The sequence below is a fragment of the Topomyia yanbarensis genome, chromosome 2, assembly GCF_030247195.1.
Source record: "Topomyia yanbarensis strain Yona2022 chromosome 2, ASM3024719v1, whole genome shotgun sequence".
NCBI lineage: Eukaryota > Metazoa > Arthropoda > Insecta > Diptera > Culicidae > Topomyia > Topomyia yanbarensis.
In genome coordinates this window covers 45,966,961-45,991,687 of record NC_080671.1, presented here as the reverse complement: position 1 = coordinate 45,991,687, position 24,727 = coordinate 45,966,961, and the positions used below count along the sequence as shown (strand labels likewise).

The 24,727-nt window shown below is 36.0% G+C and overlaps 1 protein-coding gene and 1 long non-coding RNA gene across 2 annotated transcripts; one reads left to right on the top strand and one right to left on the bottom strand.

Annotated features, from left to right (window-relative positions):
• Positions 1–12,699: 12,699 nt before the first annotated feature.
• On the top strand, positions 12,700–13,801 carry LOC131684190 (trypsin-1-like). Its single transcript, XM_058966848.1, has 3 exons — positions 12,700–12,828; positions 12,884–13,365; positions 13,426–13,801. Exons 1-3 carry the CDS (start codon positions 12,774–12,776, stop codon positions 13,720–13,722), a joined length of 834 nt encoding a protein of 277 aa, XP_058822831.1. The 5' UTR covers positions 12,700–12,773; the 3' UTR covers positions 13,723–13,801.
• Positions 13,802–14,570: 769 nt separating this feature from the next.
• On the bottom strand, positions 14,571–15,676 carry LOC131684310 (uncharacterized). The gene is made up of 3 exons (XR_009304639.1): positions 15,561–15,676; positions 15,234–15,505; positions 14,571–15,182 (listed from the first exon to the last, which is right to left on the bottom strand). It is a non-coding gene; the product is annotated as an uncharacterized LOC131684310 (long non-coding RNA).
• Positions 15,677–24,727: the final 9,051 nt, after the last annotated feature.

Here is a 24,727-nt window from a genome sequence, read left to right as displayed (position 1 = left end):
TTTTCTTAAGGGGGTACTACCATTTATAGAAACATTTTTTTATTCAACATTTTAAAAATATTTTCCTTTCGCAACCTTGTGTAACGGTTAAGTTTAAATAACCTAATTAAGGGTACTATTTATCTATATGTTTGTACGAGCGATATATATATATATATATATATATATATATATATATATATATATATATATATATATATATATATATATATATATATATATATATATATATATATATATATATATATATATATATATATATATATATATATATATATATATATATATATGTGTGTTAGTAGGGGTACCTTAAAAGCAGTTTTTGGCTGTTTCTCCCAACAATGAATTTATACAACTTAAGTTTGTTTTTTTAAAGATTCATTGTGAAAAAAACATTAATTCCTTGAAATTTTATAGTTTAATAGTTTTAACTTTACCAACATATTTTTATAATTCATACTATTTGCAGCCAAAAACACAAACATCACATTACAGCGTAGGGCAAGTGCCTGACATATGACGTTTGGCTCTAAGACCAGAAGACAAGAGTTCAGCTCCCGAAACTCGTCAGCGAACCAGAGCTTCTTTGCTTGGATAACAGAGACATCACTCAGCACTAGCCAGTTGCTTTAGGCATTCACACATGTTGTGTGAACTGTTTAGATTTAATATCTAACTAATGCCAATTTTGTGTCAGTTTGGATATATCGTCTAACTACTCAGAAAAAAAAATATTGGTAAAAGTAAGAGTGTTCCGCTCTTAGCAAAAAACAACCAACGCCAACTATTAGGTTGAAAGCAAAAATTTTAAATTAATCAAGACTAATATTCAAAATAAAAGTTTTTCTTTTAAGCAAATGAAGAAAAGTACTGAAAACAAAAGTTTTATTTTTAAACTAAGAGTATGCGTTGGTTGTTTTTTGCTAAGAGTGAAAAACTCTTATTTTTACCAACATTTTTTTTCTGTGTGTAACAGCAAGTTAGTGTTAGTTACGGACGAGTGGAAAACGAAGCATTCAAATCCAATTTATTTAAGTTAGGTTTTGTGCCCTTAAGCGCAAATTGGTTTATTTAATTTTTTCCTTTGGGAAAAATAAAGATTGCATATGTCTATTTCCTGAAAAATACGGCAAGTTAGGGTTTTGGGATATTTTGTCCTGAAAATCCCCTATTTTTAAAAACATTTTTGCTCTATGCTGCAAATCATAATTTTTTATGAGACGAATTTGAAACGAAAATTACACGAAAAATGTGGTTTAAAACAACTTTCTCCTTAGTAGAGATAAAATAGTTATTACCTAAATTTTACTCCACTAAGGAGAAATATCGCATTGGCTAGCTAAGCCAAACCAAGTAAATGTCATAAATCTAATATTTGTAATTTTTACCAATAACTTATCTACTTATATTTTGTTCCTTGGCATCTCCCACGTTTAACAAGGTACAAATACAACAAAATGATTAAATAATAATGCATGAATATATGACTATTTGCATAAGAAAATGAAAAAAATTGAGATTAAGGACAAAACGCCCTAGAACCCCAAAATCTCGTAATCTGGCTAAGGTCGCAATGCACAGTGGTCCCCATAGGCCAATAATACAAAAAAATATTTCGGCAAAGGCGTGTTTTTATCTTGTGATTACATCGTTCTGGATGTATATTTAATAGTTTCATGATGAATTTCGTCAAAAATGAACTGGTTTTCTTCGTATATAGAAGAATGCATAGGGTGGTTCGTTATTTACCGATAATGTAAATAATATCGATAATCGATTGCTTGCCAGAAAAATGTTTTTGTCCATCTGTAATATTCATATTTTTTCAGATAACACTACTATTAGCTGTGTATTGAATGATAAATTTCGATTTTTGGAGTGTAAGGAGAGTAGAAATGGGGGGTTTATTTGTATATATAATAGAAAAATTAACCTAAAAATTTTCAATATGACTTTAACTAACTTTGCCCCTCGATATCCTTCCCGAACTTCTTTTCAAAATGGTCGTTAGGCAGTCCAGTTTCACTTAAACTAGGATTCAGCTGCGCATCTCTGCGCCCAGACTGCCTAGAGAATCTAAGATGTTGCATATGTTTAACGGGATAATGCAAGACAAAAAACTTTATATCACATTGTCAAATTATATTACGTTAATAATTACTACTGATATCGATACTATATATCTTAATATTTATTTTCCCAAAATTTATCAATCGAATCATTAGAACTTGAGTTATATTAATTTATTTGACATTTTTCTTTGAAACACATGTCGTTACGGAATATTCAATGTACGAAGCAAATGTCTCACTCCACCTAGTATTACAACTACGTTTTCAAGTGCGTTAAAAAAGCCCAATGCAATTAATATTTACGAATAAACATGAAATCATAAACTATTTCTCGTTTCTCCATTTTAAAATAGCTGGTACCCTAACGCAGTTTTTTTTATTATGGGATAATTTTTATTGTAGGAAAACACAATTTTTATTCACGAAAACCATAATTTTAAAGAAAAAAATGCACGATTTATTCAAAATTCTTTCGTTAACTTGCTATAATAATTACGAACAACATTTGCAGATTGGTCTGTGGGTAGGTTCACGAGATATCATGCTCACCGAGAACGACATCATAATATTTACGTTCAGGTGCAAAAGTTACAATTTAGAGAACTTCCAATGAATAAATTCATTTTGTTTTACCAGCTCAGCACAACGTGTACTATTCGATACTAAAAAAAATTCTGGAACAAAAAAAATTAATGTTAACCTTAATGTAATAAGAAAGGCCGTATCACACTGTTAGGTGGATATAATCAATTTTTTATTGCGAAATTTGAATTCAGCGACCCAAGTTAACTATAGACATGTAGCTTCGTATCAAAATTTGCATTGAATAGATTTATGACCGCCTCCCTTAAGGAATGGAACCACTGTGCAATGGTTCCGTGTGGTTTCTGATGTTTTTTCACCAAAGAAAAACTGCAACAAATGTATGATTTGAGACATAGAGAAGAAATATTATTGAAAATAGGGGATTTTGGAGACAAAATATCCCAGAACCCCATTTTTGCTACATCAAAAGTTATAGCATATAATGTATTTTTCCGTCCTATTTCCATTAGTGGCAACGACAAAAATTTCAATTGGCATGAGCGGGGAGTCAAACATTGTTCAAATGATGTTGAATTTGGCACTTGATCTTACTTTGACATTTGTTACAATATGAAAGTAGGGAGGGTGGTTTTCATAATTAAAAACCTATTTTAATCCACCTAGAGGTGTAATTGTGCCTTTCTCATTTCTCCAAACTATGATTTAATAGCTGGTTCGTACAATATAACATTATGGAAATGTCTCATTTTTATTACACTTGGTAAGTATATATAAGAGCACCTTTTTGCATTCATCGCGGTATCGGTTTGAATCGGAGTTTTCTATGTGATCGCACTCCACAACCCGTAACTCCGGAGTCGGATGGAGATGGAATTTAATATCAGTTTCCGGGGACGCAACACCTTTCATTTTGAGACTCGGTTGATCAAATCTAGCCATTTTCGAGAAACCAATATAACCGTTATTCTGAATTTGGATGCTTCCGGATCCGTCGATGGTGGCCAGTGTGGCCAAAGAGACTTTGCATGACTGTTGGTGACCTAGATCTACAAATTCAACAGTTGTGTTTACATTTTGGAAAAAAATTCACCTTTTTACATTCATCGCAGAATTCGTCAGAATCGGGATTTGCTGCGTGATCGTACGTATCACCCTGTAATTTAGGAACCAGAACTCGGATCCACACAAAATTCAACAGCAGCTGATGGACCTTTCTTTTAAAAACAAGTTTGTCAAAATCGGTTCAGAAAATTCCGAGAAACCGATGTGGACAAATCAATAAATTTTGTTTTGTAACCATACTCTTCAACTCGTAATCCGGAACAAGATGTCGGTTGAAAATGAAATTCAATAGCAACCTATGGGAATATTATATCTTTCATTTGAATCTTAGTTTGTAAAAATCGGTTCAGCCATCTTCGAGTAACTGATGTGGACATTTTGTTAACAATTCCGCACATACACACACATACATACATACATACATACATACATACATACATACATACATACATACATACATACATACATACATACATACATACATACATACATACATACATACATACATACATACATACATACATACATACATACATACATACATACATACATACATACATACACACATACATACACACAGATATTTTGCGATCTCGGCGAACTGAGTCGAATGTTATATGAGACTCGGCCCTCCGGGCCTCGGTTAGAGAGTCGGTTTTTGGAGCCATTGCATAACCTTTCTATATGAGAAAGGCAAAAGAATAATATTTAATTAGCTTAATCAGCATGAGTTCAATGTTATCTTCATGTGATTATATTTTGTAATGTTGGTGGAATGGGTTTGAAAGTGGAGGGAATGGGGGGTTAGTAGAGTGGGAGTGGAGGATGCGTCAGAAATCCTTCATCTTATTTCGGTATACGGGGTGAATGGCGTGAGGGTGGTCCAAGGGGAGGGGAGTGATGAAGGAAGGAGGTGTGATGGCAAGGCGGGGGGGGAGGGGCGGCAACGGAATGCTCAACTGCATATTTTGCCTTCCATTTGAGACTTGGTTTGAGAAAATCGGTTCAGTCATCACCGAAGAACCGATGTGACTTTAATTGTAGAATATGCCCGGAATTCCGGACTTCCGGAATCGTCGATAGTGGACAATATATTCAAAGAATGTTTGATTGGCAATCAGTTATCTGGATCTGCGATTAGAAGTAATTTGGTGACCATTTCAATAGTTTTTAGCCTCTGAGGTATTACGATTGTACCGATTTATATAGGAAATTCCAGTGTATCCTTACTAACACCCCTTTAACTCCGGAAGCAAGAGTCAGAACCGAATGAAATTCAGCAGCAGTCAATGGTATTACTGTATCTTTCATTTGAAATCAAGTTTGTAAAAATCAGTAGAGAATTCGTTGGGGAATGGGTGTGATATTAGCTTAGGAACTTGGCGGGGTCCCCGGGGGCGTCATGAACCGTCATAGGTGGCCAATGTGATCAAAGCTGCTTTGATTGCTCATTAGTGATCTAGACCCGTTAACTAGAGTAATGTTACATCAATTTTAATATGTTTTACATTATTTGAACATCATGGTGGTACCAGTTTATATGGGAATTTGCTGTGTGACCGCACTCTTCAACCCGTAACTCCGGAGCCGGAAGTCGGATCAACTAAAAATTCAATAGCAGCTTATGGGAGCGTTATACCTTTCAGATGAAACTAAGTTTGCGAAAATGGGTTCAGCCATCTCTGAGAAAATTGTGTGAGTTTAAATGACACACACACACATACACACACATACACACATACATACACACACAGACATTTGCCGATCTCGACGAACTGAATCGAATGGTGTATGACACTCGGCCCTCCGAGCCTCGGTTAAAAAGTCGATTTTGACAGTGATTGCATAGCCTTTCTTTATATGAGAAAGGCAAAAATAGTGTTTTTGCAATGCCTCAACAGCGATTCAACCTGCTGGTAGGAGCTCCAATAAAGTTCCACTGGACTGGAGTCCATTAGACTCCACTGTAGTTCACCAAAGAGCTATTGAAGGGGTTGGTTCCGAAAATTATAAAGGTGGGTGGGTAAAGTCTGGGACATAAACGAAGTGAAGTAGAATACACTTAGACTGTTAATTCGAATGAAATTTTAACTATCTTCTGCATGGTTGCGTTAAAATCAGTCATTTCGGTATTTCTAATAGAAATGCAAATATAATGGTACCAATACATTATTGCTGGAAATACATCGCATGTTTGCATTACATTCACATAAATCACTTGCAATGCGTGGCAAATTTCAAATGTTAGGCTTGCTCGAAAGATTCAAGCCGTTATGTTGTTTTCGAGTGGGTAGTACTACCAATTGGTCATTCCACGTCAGCTTTACAACCAAAATTTAAATCCCTTCCAAAAAAATTTCTTGCATTCTATAGCTAAAAATAATTAACACGCATTTTTTGCTGCTGTAAATGATATTTGTTTCAATATCAGTTTTTGAACTTTTGAAGTTTATAACAACGAACAGTTTTCAATCACTTATAACTCGGAAACGATTCGATTTATGGAAAAAAAATTAAATAAAAAAGTATTTTCAAATGAGCTTACCGGAAAAAATCTGCAATTTTTTGTTTGTTTTATGCCTTATGAAATTTTTTCACTTATTTTTTTTTTAAATATTAAGAATCACGTTAAAAAGATTGTGTAAAAATTGGGGAGTGGATATTAATTTTTTTTTGTGATATTTTTTTTGTTATATAATTTATGTATTTTGCAAATATTAGTAACAAATATATTTTTTCAAGGTTGAGCCAAAAACAAAATCGATTTTTTGCATCCGATTTTCTCGGCTTGATTGTTAACTTAAAAATATCGATCTGTTAAAATCGATTTTTTTTTAAATTCCCATTGAAAAAGATACGATTTTCTTACCATCGATCTTTTGTCTCGAAAAATTGAATTTTTTCATTCGATCTTACCCGGTCCGATCTTTAACAGCACCGATTTTTATTATATACAAAAGATCGATCTAGCAAAATCGATTTTATTTTTCGAAATGCTCATCACTAACCAGTGCTAATCAAATCATCAATCACACCCGCACTACCGCTTGCCGGTGGAAAACGAACCAAAGAGCGCACTCCGGTGTATACTCCAGTGTATACAGGGTTGACACTATTTTTTGAAGGAAATCTGGCAGTTCAACCAAAAATGTCTTGCCAAATCTGTCATTTGACAGCGACCTCAAAGTCATCGAATACTTGCATCCATTTTGCTCGTCATAGAACATGTATTAACGGAATATGACGAAGATTTCCAAAATTTGTTTGTTGCAACTTCTAGAATTTAAAAATCTGATAGAATAAGAGATTTCACTGTTGGCTGGAATTTAAAAAAAAAAAAACTTTGACCGTTCCAGATGAATCTGTCCCAATGGAAACCTCACTAGGTGTTTGGGCCTAGTGGTGGCCCTTGGTGTAGGAAATTTGCAGCTTGCTGTTGGTGGCTGGTTATGTTTACACTTGTCCACAGACAAATAAAACTCTTGGATGGACCACTCAAAACAAACTGCAAACAACTTATGTGGACTGTATTTTGGAAAACCACTTGCTACTGGATGTGATTAATTGGAAGGAAAACACTTTTTGCACTATACACTTTACTTTTTACATTTCTTATAAAAGAAATGTATAGAATTCGCTCAAACTTACAAGATTTTTTCCGAGGCCCGGAGGGCCGAGTCTTATATACCAATCGACTCAGCTCGACGATTTGGGACAATGTCTGTGTGTGTGTGTGTCTGTGTGTGTGTGTGTATGTAACGGACAAATTCTCATTCGTGTTTCTCAGCAATGGCTAAACCGATCTTATCCAAACCAATTTTAAATGAAAGAACTAAAAAACAGTATGAACGCTATTAATTTGTTTTTGATTCTGATGTTTAGTTTCCAAGATATGAATGTTTGAATGCGTAAAAATGGCGTTTTTTACAGTTTTTTTTTAAATTATCTGCCGAAATTGACATTATAGATTAACAATTTATATGTTTTTAGACAACTTTAACAAATACCTTTCGAACAAGCTATAGATTGTTGAAATCGGACTATTATCAAAAGAGATATTTAACATTAAAGGCGGACGAAAGATTTTTATCATTTCCCATTGCCAGAAATATGACCAAAAACATGTAATCTATTATTAACGCCAAAACGGCTTATTTTAGGTCAATAGTATCTTCAGAGAATTTAATGGCGGCAATATGCCCTTTCTTTTGGTATTGTGCTTTTGCTGATTAATCTCCCTATGAGTGAGATATTTTCACAAATTTTCTTGGAAGTGATTATATCGAAATGATGTCTTCAGCAAATTTGTAGCTCTTACTTTTGCGAATAACTTTACTAAAGACTTTAAATATCTATTTTGAATACTTTAAAAGTTATGGCTTGTTGTTTGTTGATTACTCTTTCTCGCCTATTTATTGTTCAATATAGTAATAATCCATTGAAATAAGCTAAACATTATTTCGATAAAACGAATTTTGTATTTCATTTTACTATCTACAACCGCTAGAAATAATCACCGAACACTTCCAAGTTATCTGGAAGGAACTTGATAACTTATCAGTGCAAAAATGTTCATTTTTGCGAACCTTCTGACTGCAATTTTTCTAACTTATAACCATCGGATCGATCTGAAACATATCGGAAAATGGAAAGCGAAATAAATAACTCCAAGCAACGGCGTAGCCAAGAGAAGGTTTTGGGGTTTAACACCATACAACCCCCCCCCCCACCAAACCAAAAAAATAAATTGGATTGAAGTTGAAAATTTATTGATGCAGACTGATTTAATTCAATATTACAATAACAATTATCTGATCCGTAGATTGATAACCTGTTGTTGTAAACATCATGAGGACTTTTGATAAATTGTCGGAATGGGGTCCTTCCTGATATGTAACTGATCTATTGGTCTTGATTTCACAGTTGTCTAATAGCATCAATATCAAATTCCTGCCTGAAAACATTCCAATAGAAAATTCCAGAGTTCTGTTATCAATAATAATCCTCAGATTTCTTTTCAAATTGAGCTCGCTTTTGTAGAGATGTACTGTAATAAGGGTCTTTATTTAATAGGAAGTGAAGTTGAAATTGATTTAATGTCTATGAAACATAGACTAAAAAATGCATAACTTTCAAAATTTGCTAAAAATGTTTTTGCCTTTCTCATTCACTCTAAAATTCGTCAATCTAATCGCGACCGGGAGGGCCGAGTGTCATATGCCAATCGACTCAGTTCGTCGAGTTCGGAAAATGTCTGTGTGTGTATGTATGTGTGTGTATGTGGAAAAAATGTGAACATACCGGCCCGGAGCGAGTATGCAGTGAGGGGTTGCTACTTTAAAATTAAAACTAGTTTAAAATTTCTTAACAAGTTGAAAGTTTTATGCAGGACCCGGATCTTTCTAAATGATCCGCCGCTGGTTTCAAGCGATGTTTCAGTATCACATAGTATCTCAAGATCGTGGCTGTCGATCCATTGTTCGTATGTGAAAATTGTACTGAACATGTAATATTCATTTCCACCATTGTATTGAACATAACCAGCCATGGAATCGTAGACTGGATAAATGAGAAAAGCACAATTGCACCATTAGGTGGATTAAAACGGGTTTTTATTTTGGAAATGCGTCAAGTTGAGACGAAAACGTAATATGATTAATAACGAGGATAACACTTTCCGAATGTAGAGAGAAATTTATGAAAAATGACGATTTACATTCGACTCTAGCAGGTCCTGATCGATTTTGATGAGAATTTTATTTTTGTTGTATGACCAATTATATGTATAGGCTAAATGTTTTTTTTTGACTCAGTACAATATACATAACCCCTTTAGGAAAATTCAGTTTTCCCACCACAATGCATTGATTGAGGAATTTAGATGTTTTATTAACAGAGCATTAGCAATAATTCGTTTGTATGTCTATATAATGGGTCATTTTTTCGCTTTCCCATTGATTTGGTTTGAGATTTCTAGCACTGATGTTGTCCTATGCTGATTTAAGCGATTCTCCTGCCACTATCCCATGTAGTATGTGTTATCAAAAACATCGCGAAGCATCAAGTTCTAAATGTTCTCAAACGATATAATATCCGAAGAGAGTGATAAGAGTTATAAGAAATGTCTCATCACACTGTTAGGTGGATTAAAAGCGTTTTTATTTTCACTCTTCACTTGTACTTCACACTTCACTTGTCGAAATAAAACTGATTGCTGCGATGCGCAGAACGCACGCATTTATATTACAAACGCGTGGAACATTCGCTCACTGACGATGATGCATTACCGCGCCTGCAGCTGTTGCTATTGTTGCTACTGTTGTATGCGAGTCAAATATCTGCCAGTTTATTCTGGAATGTTCTTACCGGTTGGAGATTCTGCTCGATTGTGATGGAATCGTGTGAATAATTTTACTTGGCAGTTATTAGCGCTGAACAGAGGAGCGAACACTAGGGTGTAACGTAAAATCCAGAATACCTTGAAAAATCTGTCAAAATTTTAAAAATCTGGCGAAATGGCTTGAACGAATGTCTGTTCAGTTAGGAAAAGTCTGAAAGATTTCAAATAAATCTGGTACATTGGCAACGCTGAGTGTATACAACGCAGTGCACTTTGGAGCGCGGGCCGTGGTGAATTTATCCAAATACGCCACATATAATTTAAAGAGCAAGAGACCGGGGTCTCTTACACCCAACCACCCCATCTCCAGAGCAACGAAAAAAGCGTTCTACTGTTTCTGTGGTATGTGATCGTTGTATGCACAAAACTGGCGTGCCTGTGTATCATTGGAATGATTACTGACGGCAGTCATGGAATACGCATATTGCTCCGAAGGGTTTGATCTGGCATACAACGTTTGCTTACTACGAGGTCAGTAAGCAAACTGACGGTTTTTTCGTGTGTTCTGTTTTTTTTAACGTCATTAATTATTGTTTCATTTTTGTTACATTTGTGTAAATTATACAATCTAAGTGATACAGTTTCAATAACTGTTCATCTTTGGTAACATTCTTGTTTTTCTCTGTTCAGTGGTATTTGATTCTTGTTTTCGTGCTTAACTATTTTGTAGTTTGGAATGATGTGTTCTGTTTTTATACGTGTGTCGCATTTCATTGGATGACAAAGGGGCAGACCCAGCAACGCTCGCTGCTTGGTAGAATTTTACGGGCCAATCGTGGAGTAGATAATTACTGCCTTCACAAAATCCTAGAGTTGAGATGTACCAATAGTTGCAGTAGTGTGTTATACGCCTAACTGAGGTACCAACCACCAACAAATATTTTTTGATCGATTCATCACACTAAAATTATGCGACAATAAAACTGTTATGCTTGAAATTTGCTCAAATAACTATTGAAAAAATTCATTTTCTTTGAATTTTGAGCTCCTATAGTTGATCTAATATACCTCTAGTTGCAAGTCCCATTAGAAATCAATAGGATTTACAACCATAGGAACCGAAATTAGCGATTGCACCACTATTGGTACATATGTTCCTATAGTGGTACAAGCGGTTTTGAATACATAAATTGGTTAATAAACCATCTTTATATTTTTCCCACGAAGTAGGGTTTGAAAGCTTTCGTTTAATGTATTAACATTTAATGTATTCATCGATTTTTTAGCAAAAGTTTTCCATAAGTATGCGACTATTGGTGCTTCCACCCTACTTCGGAATTAGACACAAAATTTTAGTGCATATTTCCAATGAGATAGCTAAAAAATCTTATTTTTTCATTCAGTACAACGGCAAAATTACCGTTCAAAAACTCGGGTAACATTCCTCCCGAAATTTTTGCAGCGGAGCCCCTATATTGAAATGTTAGAAGTATTCTACTTCAAAAGATAATATAGGATAAAAGGCGTATGGTGTGTCATCCTTACTGTACATATCCGCCCCACCCCCTTAACCATTTTCAACTTGTTGAGAAGTATTAAATTATTTTGTTTTAAATTTTTAAGAGTTTCATTAATTGAGATTATGACGTATTCCAATTGGGCAATCCTCATTTCAAAATCGAAATTTCAGATTCATATGAACAATTTTGTGTACAAACTGCTTCTAGACATCTCATAGACATACAAAACAAACACATTGAACTGAAAGTCGACTTTAATATTCCAAGTTCCTGACAATGCATGAAAGGACAACCAACTTGTTTACGGAAGGTTTTAGGATCAACACAACAGGTATAATTGAAGTGTTGCCAAGCTATAGACAATGACACCAAGAGTAAACCACAATATTTCGATCACAGACTAACAGATATAATATTAATTAAGTTTTGCTTTTTTGTGTTTCGAATTCATCTCGTCAGTAACTAGCACCATCTGGGTGTCTAGTTAGACTATGTATCTAAACTAGTACCCAAATTAGCACTAGTTAGACACAAAAAAATCCAAACAGTTCACACGACATATGTTAAGGCCTAAAGCCACATGTCCCGAGGGATGTCCCGGAAACCAAAAGACAAGAGTTCGTCTTCGCTTTCTCGTCAGCAAACTAGAGCTATATTTGCTTCCTGGGACATCACTCGGGAGATGTGGCTTTAGGCGTTCACATATGTCGTGTGAACTGTTTGGAATTTTTTGTGTCTAACTAGTGCTAATTTGGGTACTAGTTTAGATACATCGTCTAATTAGATACCCAGATGGTGCTAGTTACTGACGAGATGAATCCGAAACACAAAAAAGCAAAACTTAATTTATATTAGGTCTTGTACCCTTAACGCGCAAAACGGTTTAGTCCAATTTTATTGCAAGATATAATATTGTTTTTTCAATTCACACAGGAACTGAAACTAGCTACCGTACGTATCCAACAACTGTCAATTCGGATCAAGGTGTATTATATTTAAAAAATAAGTGAAAGACATATATTAATGATCGCTACTTCCGCTGTAAGTGATATGTCTGTTATGTATTTTAGCTTTCGACAACTTTCATTGGTAGATACTTGACGAAATAATTTGTATAGCACAAACGATAAGATTATCAGATTGTATTATCAGTCTAGAATAAGGCTTGAGTATAAAAGTGATATGTTCGATTTCTACCATCTCTAGTGTGTAACTATCGTAACTATCGCAAAAATGTTCCACTCAATAGCCCTAGTGTGTGCAATCCTGGTTTCAGTTCAAGGAGACGGTAATATTTAGCATCATGCATTTCACAATATTGCTAATGAACATGATCTCCGCAGTTTCATTTGTTTCCGACGACAACGTACTTCTACCAGAAGTAATTCCTCGGCCTCGCTTCATCTCAGACTACAAATCCATAGCGGCCGGAAAGAGGATAGTGGGCGGATTCGAAATCGATATCGGAGATGCGCCACACCAGATCTCATTACAGTACCTTGGAAGACACATCTGTGGAGGATCGATCATTTCCAACCAGTGGGTTCTAACTGCAGCGCATTGTACCTTCGGTGCGTCGGCGTCCAGTATACGAGTACGAGTTGGTTCTTCAATGCATGCATCCGGTGGTAAAGTCATAGCTGTCGGTCGCATTGTTCAGCATCCGCAGTTCAACTACAGTATAATCGACTACGATTACTCCTTGCTGCAACTTCGAAAAGCAATTGTCTTGGGGGATAACTCACAAGCAATTGAACTTCCAAAGCAAGATGAAGCTATCGAGGATGGTAGCCTTTGTGTGGTCTCCGGTTGGGGTAACACTCAGGTAGGTAAAAGAACTTTATCGTTTTGATTTTTCGAGCTACTAAAATGCCTACGATTACAGAGTGCTACCGAGTCGAGAGCTAATCTACGGGCTGCATACGTGCCATCCGTGAACCAGCAGGAATGTGATCAATCATACACGAACTTTGGCGGTGTAACGGATCGTATGATTTGTGCTGGATTTCGTGAAGGTGGCAAGGACTCTTGCCAGGGCGACTCAGGTGGTCCTTTAGTAGCCAACGGAAAACTTGTAGGGGTAGTCTCATGGGGTCTTGGCTGTGCACAACCGAATTATCCCGGCGTATATGCACGAGTGGCCGCAGCACGTGACTGGATCCGAAGTAACAGCGGAGTTTGAACTAATTTAATTACACGTTCTATATCAAAGCACACGACCAAATGAGCCGATCACGGAACACGCTTTTATCGATTAAAGTCTACTCCACGGAAACGCTCCCGATCGCATAGCAACTAATATATTAGCCGAATTTCTGAAATCGATTGGTTAAAATTTGGTACAGCTAAACGATTGTTGATTTTTCTAAACTTTCATTTTTGTTTTTGTATTTACAAAACAGTTGCTGAAACAACTAAATTATCTAGTTGAAAATGTGATGCTGTCAGTTAGCAAAGACACACATCATCTGAACCAGCTCATCAAATAGCTGTAACAACTAATATAATTGTCGATTTCAAAATTGGTGCGAGTTCAAACTGAAAACCACGATGGTTGTTTCAATCAATTGTAATGTTGAAATAATTCCCAACCAGTTCTAACAACTAATATAATTGTCGATTTCAAGATTGTTGCAAGTTGAAACTGTAAACCAAGATGGTTGTTTCAATCAATTGTAATATTGAAATAATTCCCATCCAGTTGAAACAGCTAATGATTTTGTTAATTATAAAGAGGACTTGTTACCCAGAAATAAAAAGCCAAATTATATTCAAAAAAGTTTATTGCCGTCATATCACGTTGTATCACTGAAATATAAATCTATATTAAGAAATATTTCGAAGGCAACCCACGCCAGCAAGTGGCGCTTCGCGTAATTGGCGCGATTTGCGTTTAAACTAACGAAACTAATTCTATCAACAGATTTGTATTTTGTTTCGATTGTCGATATGATAAGATCAACGAAATATGTTTTAATTCATTAGTTTATCATGTTATTTTCGAATGAATTTTCCAAAAATCATGTGCCATTGTGTATAATGAATATGGATAAAACCACGTACTTTAATCTTACTCAACAATATATTTTTAACTTAAATGCGGCAGTACTATGCTATGAATTAAGCTGTGAACATTCGTGCGGCTTTATAGCCGTACCTTTTCGTGACAATGTTCTCGATGCAGCTCCCAAAAAGTTAAAATATCTCCATGTTCAGTGTGTAGCGTACTATCATTTCGCCGATATCTTCGCATACCTATTTGCTTAGAAAATGATCTGATTCGATGACAGGTACATATTGATCCAAGGGCTTGACAATTCCTAAATTGCTTGATTTCTTTTTGCAAAGTTACTTGAACTTATTTTCCATGTTTTGGTTTTGGTATACATCGCATATAGCAGATATTGCAAGCATTATATTACGTTCTCCCTAATCAAACAGTTCATCCCGATCAGGTCATTAGAATTTTGTTCTAACGTGGTATCTTTATGCTTCACGTCCTCCGTAAATATTGTATCAAATGCATAGCACCATGAGAATTCGCTCGTAATCCAAATCAATGTACTCAGTTGCTGTGCAAACCATTTAAGGCTGGTGTCAAGCTACGCAAAATTTCAGTAAGACCACGAGAGCATTGCAAACCTGTAATATAGTAGAGTAAGATTTTAGAAGTTCAAATATGTACAAACTTACCTCAGATGTAATTTGTAATTTTTTTATCAGCAGAACGAAAACTTGTCAGTTACATAAACTTTGTATCAAGTCAAGGAATGTAGCCAGCTCTGTATATTTCACGCTCATATGGCAAAGATTTAGAGAATATTCCTCGATTCGAACGCCTAATTATGGTAAAAAGTCGTCCCTGAGCTGATTGCGGAACGTAAGCATGACGATCGAGTTTATTCGCAACCAGCTGTGCGAAATTCGGAGAAAGCCGAAAGGAATGTCGTGACACTCTGCTTGAGCTGTTGGGAAACGAACTGTTAAACATGTGGTTGTCTAATAGGAAAGAATACTTACATAATATGCATTTTCAGTGTTTTCAATCGAAAATCTGATTACATAACGCAAAACGCTCTTTTTACCTGCATTTTCTATAGTAATGATATAGAGCTGATGTAAACATAACATGGTTGCTAGAAGTCAGCGATGCCAGATTGGAAGCAATGTTGTATATATAGGTATGGCGAAGATGGCACTATGGTATTCGTAAGATAAATCTTACATGAGTGGTGTGAGTGATCACAGAATAAATCGACTTGCTTGCATCATACCGTTCGTTCCGCTCCCATTGAATCGTGTGAACGCTATGACGTCGACCCGTTGTGCTTCTGGATTGTTTACATATTTTTGGTTGTCAACACTAGCAAACCGTGTATTCTGCCACACCTATATATATATATCGTCATTGGATTGGATGGACGTCTCTATTTTGAAGACATTTGAAAAGTTGTTAGTAAAATCAATATTAAATCGTCAAAAGGGCGAAAGTGTTTTTGTAAAGAAACTTGTTTCGCTCATTAGTCTGCTGCAGAGTGGAATTTCATGAAAAATATGCATTAATGTAAATTTTTACCCTTCGTAGAAGTAATTTCAATTGTTTTCTGCTTTGAAATTATAGTAAATTAAGAGAAACCATTAAAATAAAAGTTTGTTTACAAATCTTATTCGCCCTTTTGCAAATTTAATATGGAAATAAACAAGAAGTACTGCTGGAAAAAGTATTTTTTGTCCGCTTCGAGAGGTCATTCAATTTAGTGGTAACTGGCGGTAAATGACTCGGACACTTTTTCTTCCGAATGTTTCATTAAGTTTCAGGTCGTGTCGTTGTTAATATACTGCAGACGGTTTTGCAATATTATCATTTAACAAATTACCCCCTACCAGTCGACGCATTAAACTATTAAGTGGTATACGCATTACCAATAATAACGGCTCATTAATCTTTATATTCGTACACATCATAACACTCATAAAAGAAAATATAAAAAGTAAACAATTTAACAGGGATGCTGGGTATTTCTTAAATCTGCGCAGCATTTGTAAAAAAATGAGTTTCAGTAAAACGCAAACTATGTCTCAAAGCATGAAGACGCGACCTTTTATTAGTTGTGTACGATGATACGAAATTGAGAAATCCTTGCTAATCTGTCAGAACACTGTGCAGTTTTAAAAATCTGTTCAGCACTTCGAAAACCTGTGAAACACAGATAAATTTGTGCCCCAGGCATCCCTGCAATTTAATCACTACACGCCACCGAAAAACTACCTAAAATTCAGTACTTTTCACTCAATCTCGTGGTATCGTGCAGGAAGGTAAAATTAGGTAAACCGTGTTGAGGGTAGTTTCCATTTAACTACAACAAAAATAATAACTCAACCTTGAGTTTAATTTACTTAAATTTAAGTTGAATTTACCTAATTTTGAGTATACCCTAAACAACTTAAAAGTACCTTACTGCACGGAAGACATCGACTGAGTCGAATCTCTCGTTTTGTTTTTGACAACACTAAGAAGTGCGAAAGCGACGCACAGCTCAAAAGTACCTAAATTTAAGTTAAAAGTACTTATTCTGTACGTTATTTTATGGTTGCGTGTACACATTTGCACCGATGAATTAAAGTTCTCCCACCCAGTAAAGTTCAATTGGAATTCAACCTGATTTTTGTTACTTTCCGGCTCCAGTGCCATAACCGATTTTAATTAGAATGGGTTGTACCACTGGAATATTACCGAGATCCAGTCGGCATTCCGGCTTATGTCCCGGTTGAACTTATTGCCCACTGAGACGTCCAAAAAATTGTTTCAAAATCGTTCAACACGGGTCCAACGATGGACGTTTGTTGAACGGTTATTTGGACGTTGTCCGAATTGGTCCAACGAACGTCCTTCATTGGACGATTTTGAAACCAACCGTTCTTAGAGGGTGGGCAGTATTCCGGTTGAACTTACTGGGTTAGTTTGACAAGGAGGACAGCTGAAAATGAAATTAAATGTACTCAACAGGGATGCCAGGTACACAGCTTAATCTGTGTTTCACAGATATTCAATTTTTAATGTACAGATTTGCACAGTTTTTTGTTATAATGCACAGAGTAGCACAGATTTCTAAATTTTTGCCTCGAGCAAAAACAAAAAAAACAGTTCGCCACTTCCTATTTTGAGACAAATTTATACGTTTTCCTTAAATTTTTTTTATTTGCGTAACTTTAAATGTTCTTCATTCGAAACATTTTCCTTACAACAGATTTGCACAGATTTTTAAACAGGCAGTGCACCGATTTCAAAAAATACGACCTGGTATCCCTGTTTCACACCGTCCAAAGCGAAACAATTAGGCTGTGCACGCAGGCGAAGTCGACATGGATAATAACTTTTACTGTGAGCCGTGTTTACCAACACTGCGAAGCAATGTTTGTACACACGGCTCAAGTAAAAGTCAATTTATATCGACTTGCTAGTTGATTTCGTCAGTCTGCACAGCCTAATTGGCATGTTTTTTTGAAATGTCTGTAGAAGAATAACTAAAATGTCTGTAAAAGTCTGTAGATAGTTGTGTAAATTCTAGTTACACTAAAATTTTACTTTAAAAATAGATTGAAAGTAAAATTCTATTGTGAAGGAATCACTCGTGTTCGAAAACATTCTAGTGCAATTTTACTAAACATTATTACCCTTATAAAAGTCCGTAAATCTTTGGCTACGTCTCTAGGAGACATCAAAACTCTGTAAAATACAGATATGTCTGTAAATCTGGCATCGCTGTTGTGTTGTGATAGTTCAATAGATATGGATTCCGTTGGTGAAACCGATTGCCGAAATTAAGCAAAACGTAATTCGCGAGGCCCATGATATTGCAACCATTTCGATTAATCGAATAAGTGATCTGTGGTCGGAGATTTTTGGTGAACACATCTGCCAAGATCATATGAGTCGACTGCCAGAGGACGTTCAAACGTTTTTCGACGAGGAAAGCGAAAACCGCAAGACGAAAAATTTTGGAAACAAAAATATACGAGTCTCTTCGCGAACTATAAAACGATCCACTACAGTCAGTGGCCGAAATGCAAGGTTTTCGTTTGTACCTTGAAGGTCTTCGAGTGGAGAAGTTACACCGATTCGATGATATTGCAGCGATGCGCCGCGAAATTAAAATGTCGAAGGGCTATTTAGATTTCACTCCGCAGTCGGATCGTCAGGACGAGTTGATCAATGAGCGTAACTTTTCTCCAACGAAATACAATATATCAGATCTTAGACACTTGCATGAATCGGTATGTTCCCAGTACGAGCTTCTTAAAGACTGTCGACAAAATGCGTTTTATACTAAAGAATCTGTGGAAATATTTGCCCTTCGGTTGTGAAGAAATTTGAAAAATATAACTATTATACAACACATGACAAACTTTTTACCGATCTAAACCGTTGCGAGGCAATGCGACGGGAGAATATTCAGGCGTTTGTCGACAGAACTCGGGCAGAGATCGTGCAATGGTGTGACAAATGTCTTAAATCCGAAGAAGAACGTGCGAGGTGTTAAACTTTCAAGAGTGATGTTTACAATCAAGATTTACTGACACTGCATAAGATTGAACTGAACGATCTGAAAGTATATTATAGCAATAATTCTATGAAACGAAAAGTGACTCGAATAGCACTAAGCGGTAAGTATCAGTATCCTATGAACACTGAGAATTTCTTTGAACAAAACACCAAATCGCTCGTCCCTAATGCCTGAATGCAGAGCAGCCTCATTAACGACGGCTCATACAGGTGGAACAATTGTAATACCTCCAGGCAGTACTATAGACTTGGTAGTAAATTCCGTTTCAAACATGACTTATGTCAACGGACATCGCAGCTTATGTTTGGCAGATAGGGTAATAATGTAGTATCGAAGACTCCATATCAAGAAGACTGGCAACTCTGTCCAGAATCCGGAGACAGTAACAGCAACGCCACTTGCGGGTAAAGGTGGTACTTTCCATAGTGATGCACACACACATATACATTTTTACATAAAGCTTCCTCCCTTCTTCCAATAGAGGCGCTGTAACCTCTGTCGCCTCTCGTTTGTATGGGGGAAGGAAAGAGATATCAGTCTTCTTGATATGGAGTCTTCGGTAGTATCTTACTGTTACAATGAATCCTTGGCTGGGGTTGTATTATTCATTGATTACCTTGAGACCCTTACCAGAATCATGGAGAGTATGTACTATCAATAGTTTTCAAACTCTATGTGTTGATAAGCATTATACCTTCATAGCTTTTCGTTTTGAACTGTTACAAACAAATTAACTACTGAAATAATCGAAATATAAGTTATGCACGTACTCACTCACTACATTAATATAGAAAAAATCGACGCATGTTGTTTTTGGTCCAAACCACTCCACGATGTAACATTGGATCAATAATTCGATAACTTTTCATCAGATTATCAGACACATGTTCATAAATACCTGCGATGTTTTACAAAATGGGCTGGAAAATATTCACAATCTGTTGGTTCCGGCCGGATCGACCGAATAATGTTTAAGAAGTGTTCTAGTCGGCTCACTCATTTTACATTGCCATATCGGAGCTCCATTATTTTCGAACTTCTTTCTAACCATGAGCTCATGATGAATCTTCAAAAAATACAGATCTTGTTTAGATGTATGCTTTGTAAAATAGACATGAAACATACATACAGATTTGTTCACGTTCGAGCATCAGTCGAATCATGCAATTTATTGTCTACCTGATGTATTATATAATGTCTGGATAAATTCACATATATATTACTAAATTAGTTAATCACTTCTAAGTATTATAACTGGTTTATTAATCTAAACTTCAAAATCAAACTCTTTTATGTTAGCCTCAAAAAATTTACAAAATAAGCATAGCGAGCAAACTAACGTATCCTTTTCAACTAAAAAAATAGTTAAAAGAAATTTGCAATTTTTGTTTCCTTTTTGCTGTCATTATATTCAGGAAACTGACAGCATCCAAAAACAACTAATTTTTTCAGCCAATTGATGATGCGAAAATCAACAGAACAGTTAGTTGAATCAGCAATTTTTAGTTGAAACAGTCAAGACAAAAATCAAAAATTGCAATATTTATTTTTTGTAATTGCGGGGTTTTCCGTGTCGTAAATCACCAGCAAATTGAACGTTTTCATTTGAACAACACATTATAGAAAAGATTCTTAGTTCGAGAGATTTATCACGTGACATGCAGGCCTACAATCCCTTCGGAATGCACTCTAGTCGATGTACTGCTGTAATTAATTATCGACGCTGTAGAAAGACTGGCAATTCAATTTCGCTCTGGCCTCGCGAGGAAGACCATTAAAAGTTGAATGCGATATAAAGTAGGCTCGTTTGTGAATGGAATGGGCTGTTTGCACTCGAGGTCTGATTTATTGCTTGAACTCGAGTGCAACAGGTAGCCTATTTTTGTTTACACCCTATCGGTGAGTAGTCCGATTGGTAGGAGCGTGAAAGGCAAATTATTCACTGTGCATGTGCGATTCAGCGGAGCGATTAAAAACGAAAGCATGAAAGTATTAAGCACAAGGTCGATCGAACTATGAATCTTTATATTGATGTATCAAGGATTCTTTCTAATCTATTTTATTTTTGAATATTTAATTAGTTATAATCATCTATCTGAACGAACGGTCAATTGAATGTAAAAGGGTTTTTGCATTGATTATCAATTAAAATTTAGTTTCCCAGTAGGTTCTTCGTAATTTCCATCCGATTCGACATATCAATTCACATGTAATTTTTATAAGACTAAGAATGGTACAATGCGTATCTACCAGAGCCAGGCCTCGAACAAAACTCGTTTTCGTCGAGTTTATGTTAATTTATTCTTAAAGTATGTTTTAAATGTACTGGTGATAATTGGGGTCTAGAGTTAGCGTTCTCGCAAATGCATAAGGGATGCATATACATTGCGAAAATCGTGACTAAGATCATTCTACTTGTGACTAAATTATCACGATAACGTGAATAGAAATTACGGAAATCGTGACATAGATCCTAAAATCATGAACGTAAATCACACTACTCTGCCAGAAAAATCTGATAGTACACTCATGAATAAAATATCACAATAACGTGATGAGAAACTATGAAAATCGCGACAGAGCTTCTGAAATGACGAACATCGTTTAAATTTTGGCTATTCTAATTGATGTACTTTATACAAACCAGTGTATCCCAAATTATGAGCAAGAATCCTAACACATAAATCATGTCCAGGGAACAACTACAGTAACCCAACCAAACAATGGAATGTGCTTTATAAATACGAAGTTTATTATCCTTAATTTCAGTCACCATTCTCGTAAATCATTCAGTTCACGAAATCGTGATTTTTTGTTCATGAATTTAAAAACGGATTTTTTTTTCGTACAGCCATCCGATCACTTACACCGATGTTTGTGTTATGGTAATACGGAACGTAATGGCTAGGAGGGGAACCTTCAAGGTACGAGAAAGGTACCAGTAAATTTGGTGGTAGAAGTAAAGTGCTAATAAGGCAGCATAGCTGAATATAGCCCAAATGCTGCAGAACATCGGCAACTCACAACTACTTACCGGCATTCCCGTAGATAACGATGAATGACTCGTGCTAATGTCAAACTGTTAGAGTCTACAAACGGACTGAGATCGTGGATTCCCTTCGATGACAGTCACGTGCACTGTTAGACTTAGGTACAGATCATGGCAGACTTGTTCGGAAAGAAATGGGTCCGTGACTATATCCGCGATCACACATAGAACCAAAAGTTGTCTCCAGCAAACCAACCATCATCGATAAATTAATTTTCTATACCCACTGCTACGATACGAATCAGAGCTATGCTAAAGTAAGCTAGTTAAGGGGGGATAAAGGTTTCAGCGACTATTGCTAAAGGAAGAAAATTTGATCTTGTCTGGTTCAAAAGTTATACATAATTTTCACTTTAAAATACGCCCTTATCAAATGTCGATATCTCAAAAAAGGCGTAAACGAAAACAGATAATTTTGATCGCTTTTGAAAGGTTAAAAAGGTTGCTAGTAAAAAAGAGGCGGTGGAGTACTCATCGCTGTTTCTAATCGGTCAGCGTCCAAACAAAAGAATTGTTGCAATAACGGTAGCACATGTGTTGGCTCCTTCCGGACTCGGCGGATAGCATAAACGTTATTCAGCAACAAATTGACTCTGCACATGAAATTGCAAATTCTCTAGAACCACAAGCTTCTCCTTTATTATTTGATGATTACAACCAGCCTCGTCTTCCTTCGGTTACGCTTACACTGATCCTTACTCCGACACATCTACTTCGAGAACTAGTATAGCTTTACTAGACGGAATGTCTAGTGAACGTGCTGCAAATGAGTACGGCAAATATTCGGCAAATTTAAAAAAATAGAAAATAGCCAACAAAATCGATACAGTAGAACTATGCGGCAATTGAAACATAGTAACATATGAACTAGTTGGTAAAAAAGTAGCTAAAAATTCAATTTCTGCTAGCTGAGCTGTGTCATTAACCCATTATAACCCAGGGGTTTCAAAAAGTGAGTCAAATGCAGTGATATCTTCAATTCCACCAAAAAATGTATCAAAGATTATGGGAAAAATAAAATCACCGCTTAAAATGGTTTTGAGAATGAAAATTTCTCGTGCAAAAAATTTCGTGCGCTTAAATAAAAACAACAAATTTTAAGTTGTTTAACATATTTCTTCGGATTTTCTGATAGACAACACTTCTTTTACATCTGTAGGAACGTTTTGTCACATATTGGAATTATTAGCAGGAATTCCAACAATAAAATTCAATTAAATGTATTGCTTACTTTTCAGCCGCCATTTGCCCCAACTATACACGTTTCAAAAATGTTAACAAAATTATTAAAAATGGCAGTTGTCTTGTTTCACAATGAAATATGAGGTGCAATGATCCCATTAGTGCAATAATAAAGTATTTAGATGCCAAAATTCTGCAGTGAATACGCGTTAAACGATGGATAGTACTGCGTATGAAATTTCATACGCTAGGATATAATGGGTTAATTACTATCAGCCATCTGTGTGTGCAGAACGAAAAAATCAAAAAGTACTTCAATCACAACAGGATCGGTGCGACACCGGTAGCTTGGTGGTGATTGAATGCATACGGCACGGCTTGATGCCAACAGAAGAAGAAATAATAATCGCATGGTCGTTCTAGGCGAGGATTTGTGAGGTTTTTTTTGCCAGCGTCGGCGGTAAAACATGATGATGAGTTATGTTCTATCAATGACCATGCGGTAGACTTGGGTGCAACGCCCAGCTCCTACTTAGCAGAAGGCAAAGGACTCTTCACATTTCCTTTCGATGTCCATATGAACCTGCCTTGTTCAAGTTTTCCATTCTAAGTTTATAACTGATTCACTCTAGAATACCTATCCGTCATTCAATTTCATTGCTTTCGTTGTCTCTTTCTTAGTCTTAAATTTGCCGAAAATAGCCAACAAAATCGATACAATAAAACCTTGCCTCAATTGAAACATAGTAACATGTTCGAGTACTTTTGAAATAGTACCGATTACTCCAGCAGAGGTTGAAACCGAACTACGCGATGTTTTCAGCGACGTAATAAGCCTTGGTAATATCAGTTTTTCTGGTGAAGATATTGTTGCTTTTTTTACGACATTCAATTAGCTAAAGATTATTACACTAAGTAGCTTAAGTCATATCTTATTGGCCGCACCCTATCTATCAAACTGGGAAATAGAGAATCACATGACTTCATAAATCTATCGAGTGTACCCCAAGGTAGCAATCTCGGACGCTTGCTGTTCTCCTTGTTCTACAATGAAGTTTGTGATGTCCTTCTACCAGGATGCAAACTTATCTATGCAGATGATTTTAAACTGTTTCCCACTGTGCGGTCTGAATTGGACTGCATTGGATTACAGCGGCAACTAGATGAGTTCTGAAATTGGTATGCTCGAAATCGGTTGACTCTTGATGTATCCAAATGTTCGGTAATTTCTTCCCCACGCAAAAAAGTACCATTTAGTGGAGTTGCACTATCTCTGGAAAATCACTTGAAAGAGTACCATTTGTCGGGGACCTTGGTGCATTGCTGGATACTACACTGAAAGCCTTTCGATGAAGAAAATAACAAAACAAATTTTTGTTTTCCTAATTAGT

What these genes read in the sequence shown, in the direction of transcription:
- LOC131684190 (XM_058966848.1), top strand. Translation starts at nt 12,774, where the DNA reads ATGTTCCACTCAATAGCCCTAGTGTGTGCAATCCTGGTTTCAGTTCAA. An exon ending in GGTTTCAGTTCAAGGAGACG is followed by an intron (nt 12,829 to 12,883) that starts GTAATATTTAGC and finishes TGATCTCCGCAG; the next exon opens with TTTCATTTGTTTCCGACGAC. An exon ending in CCGGTTGGGGTAACACTCAG is followed by an intron (nt 13,366 to 13,425) that starts GTAGGTAAAAGA and finishes CTACGATTACAG; the next exon opens with AGTGCTACCGAGTCGAGAGC.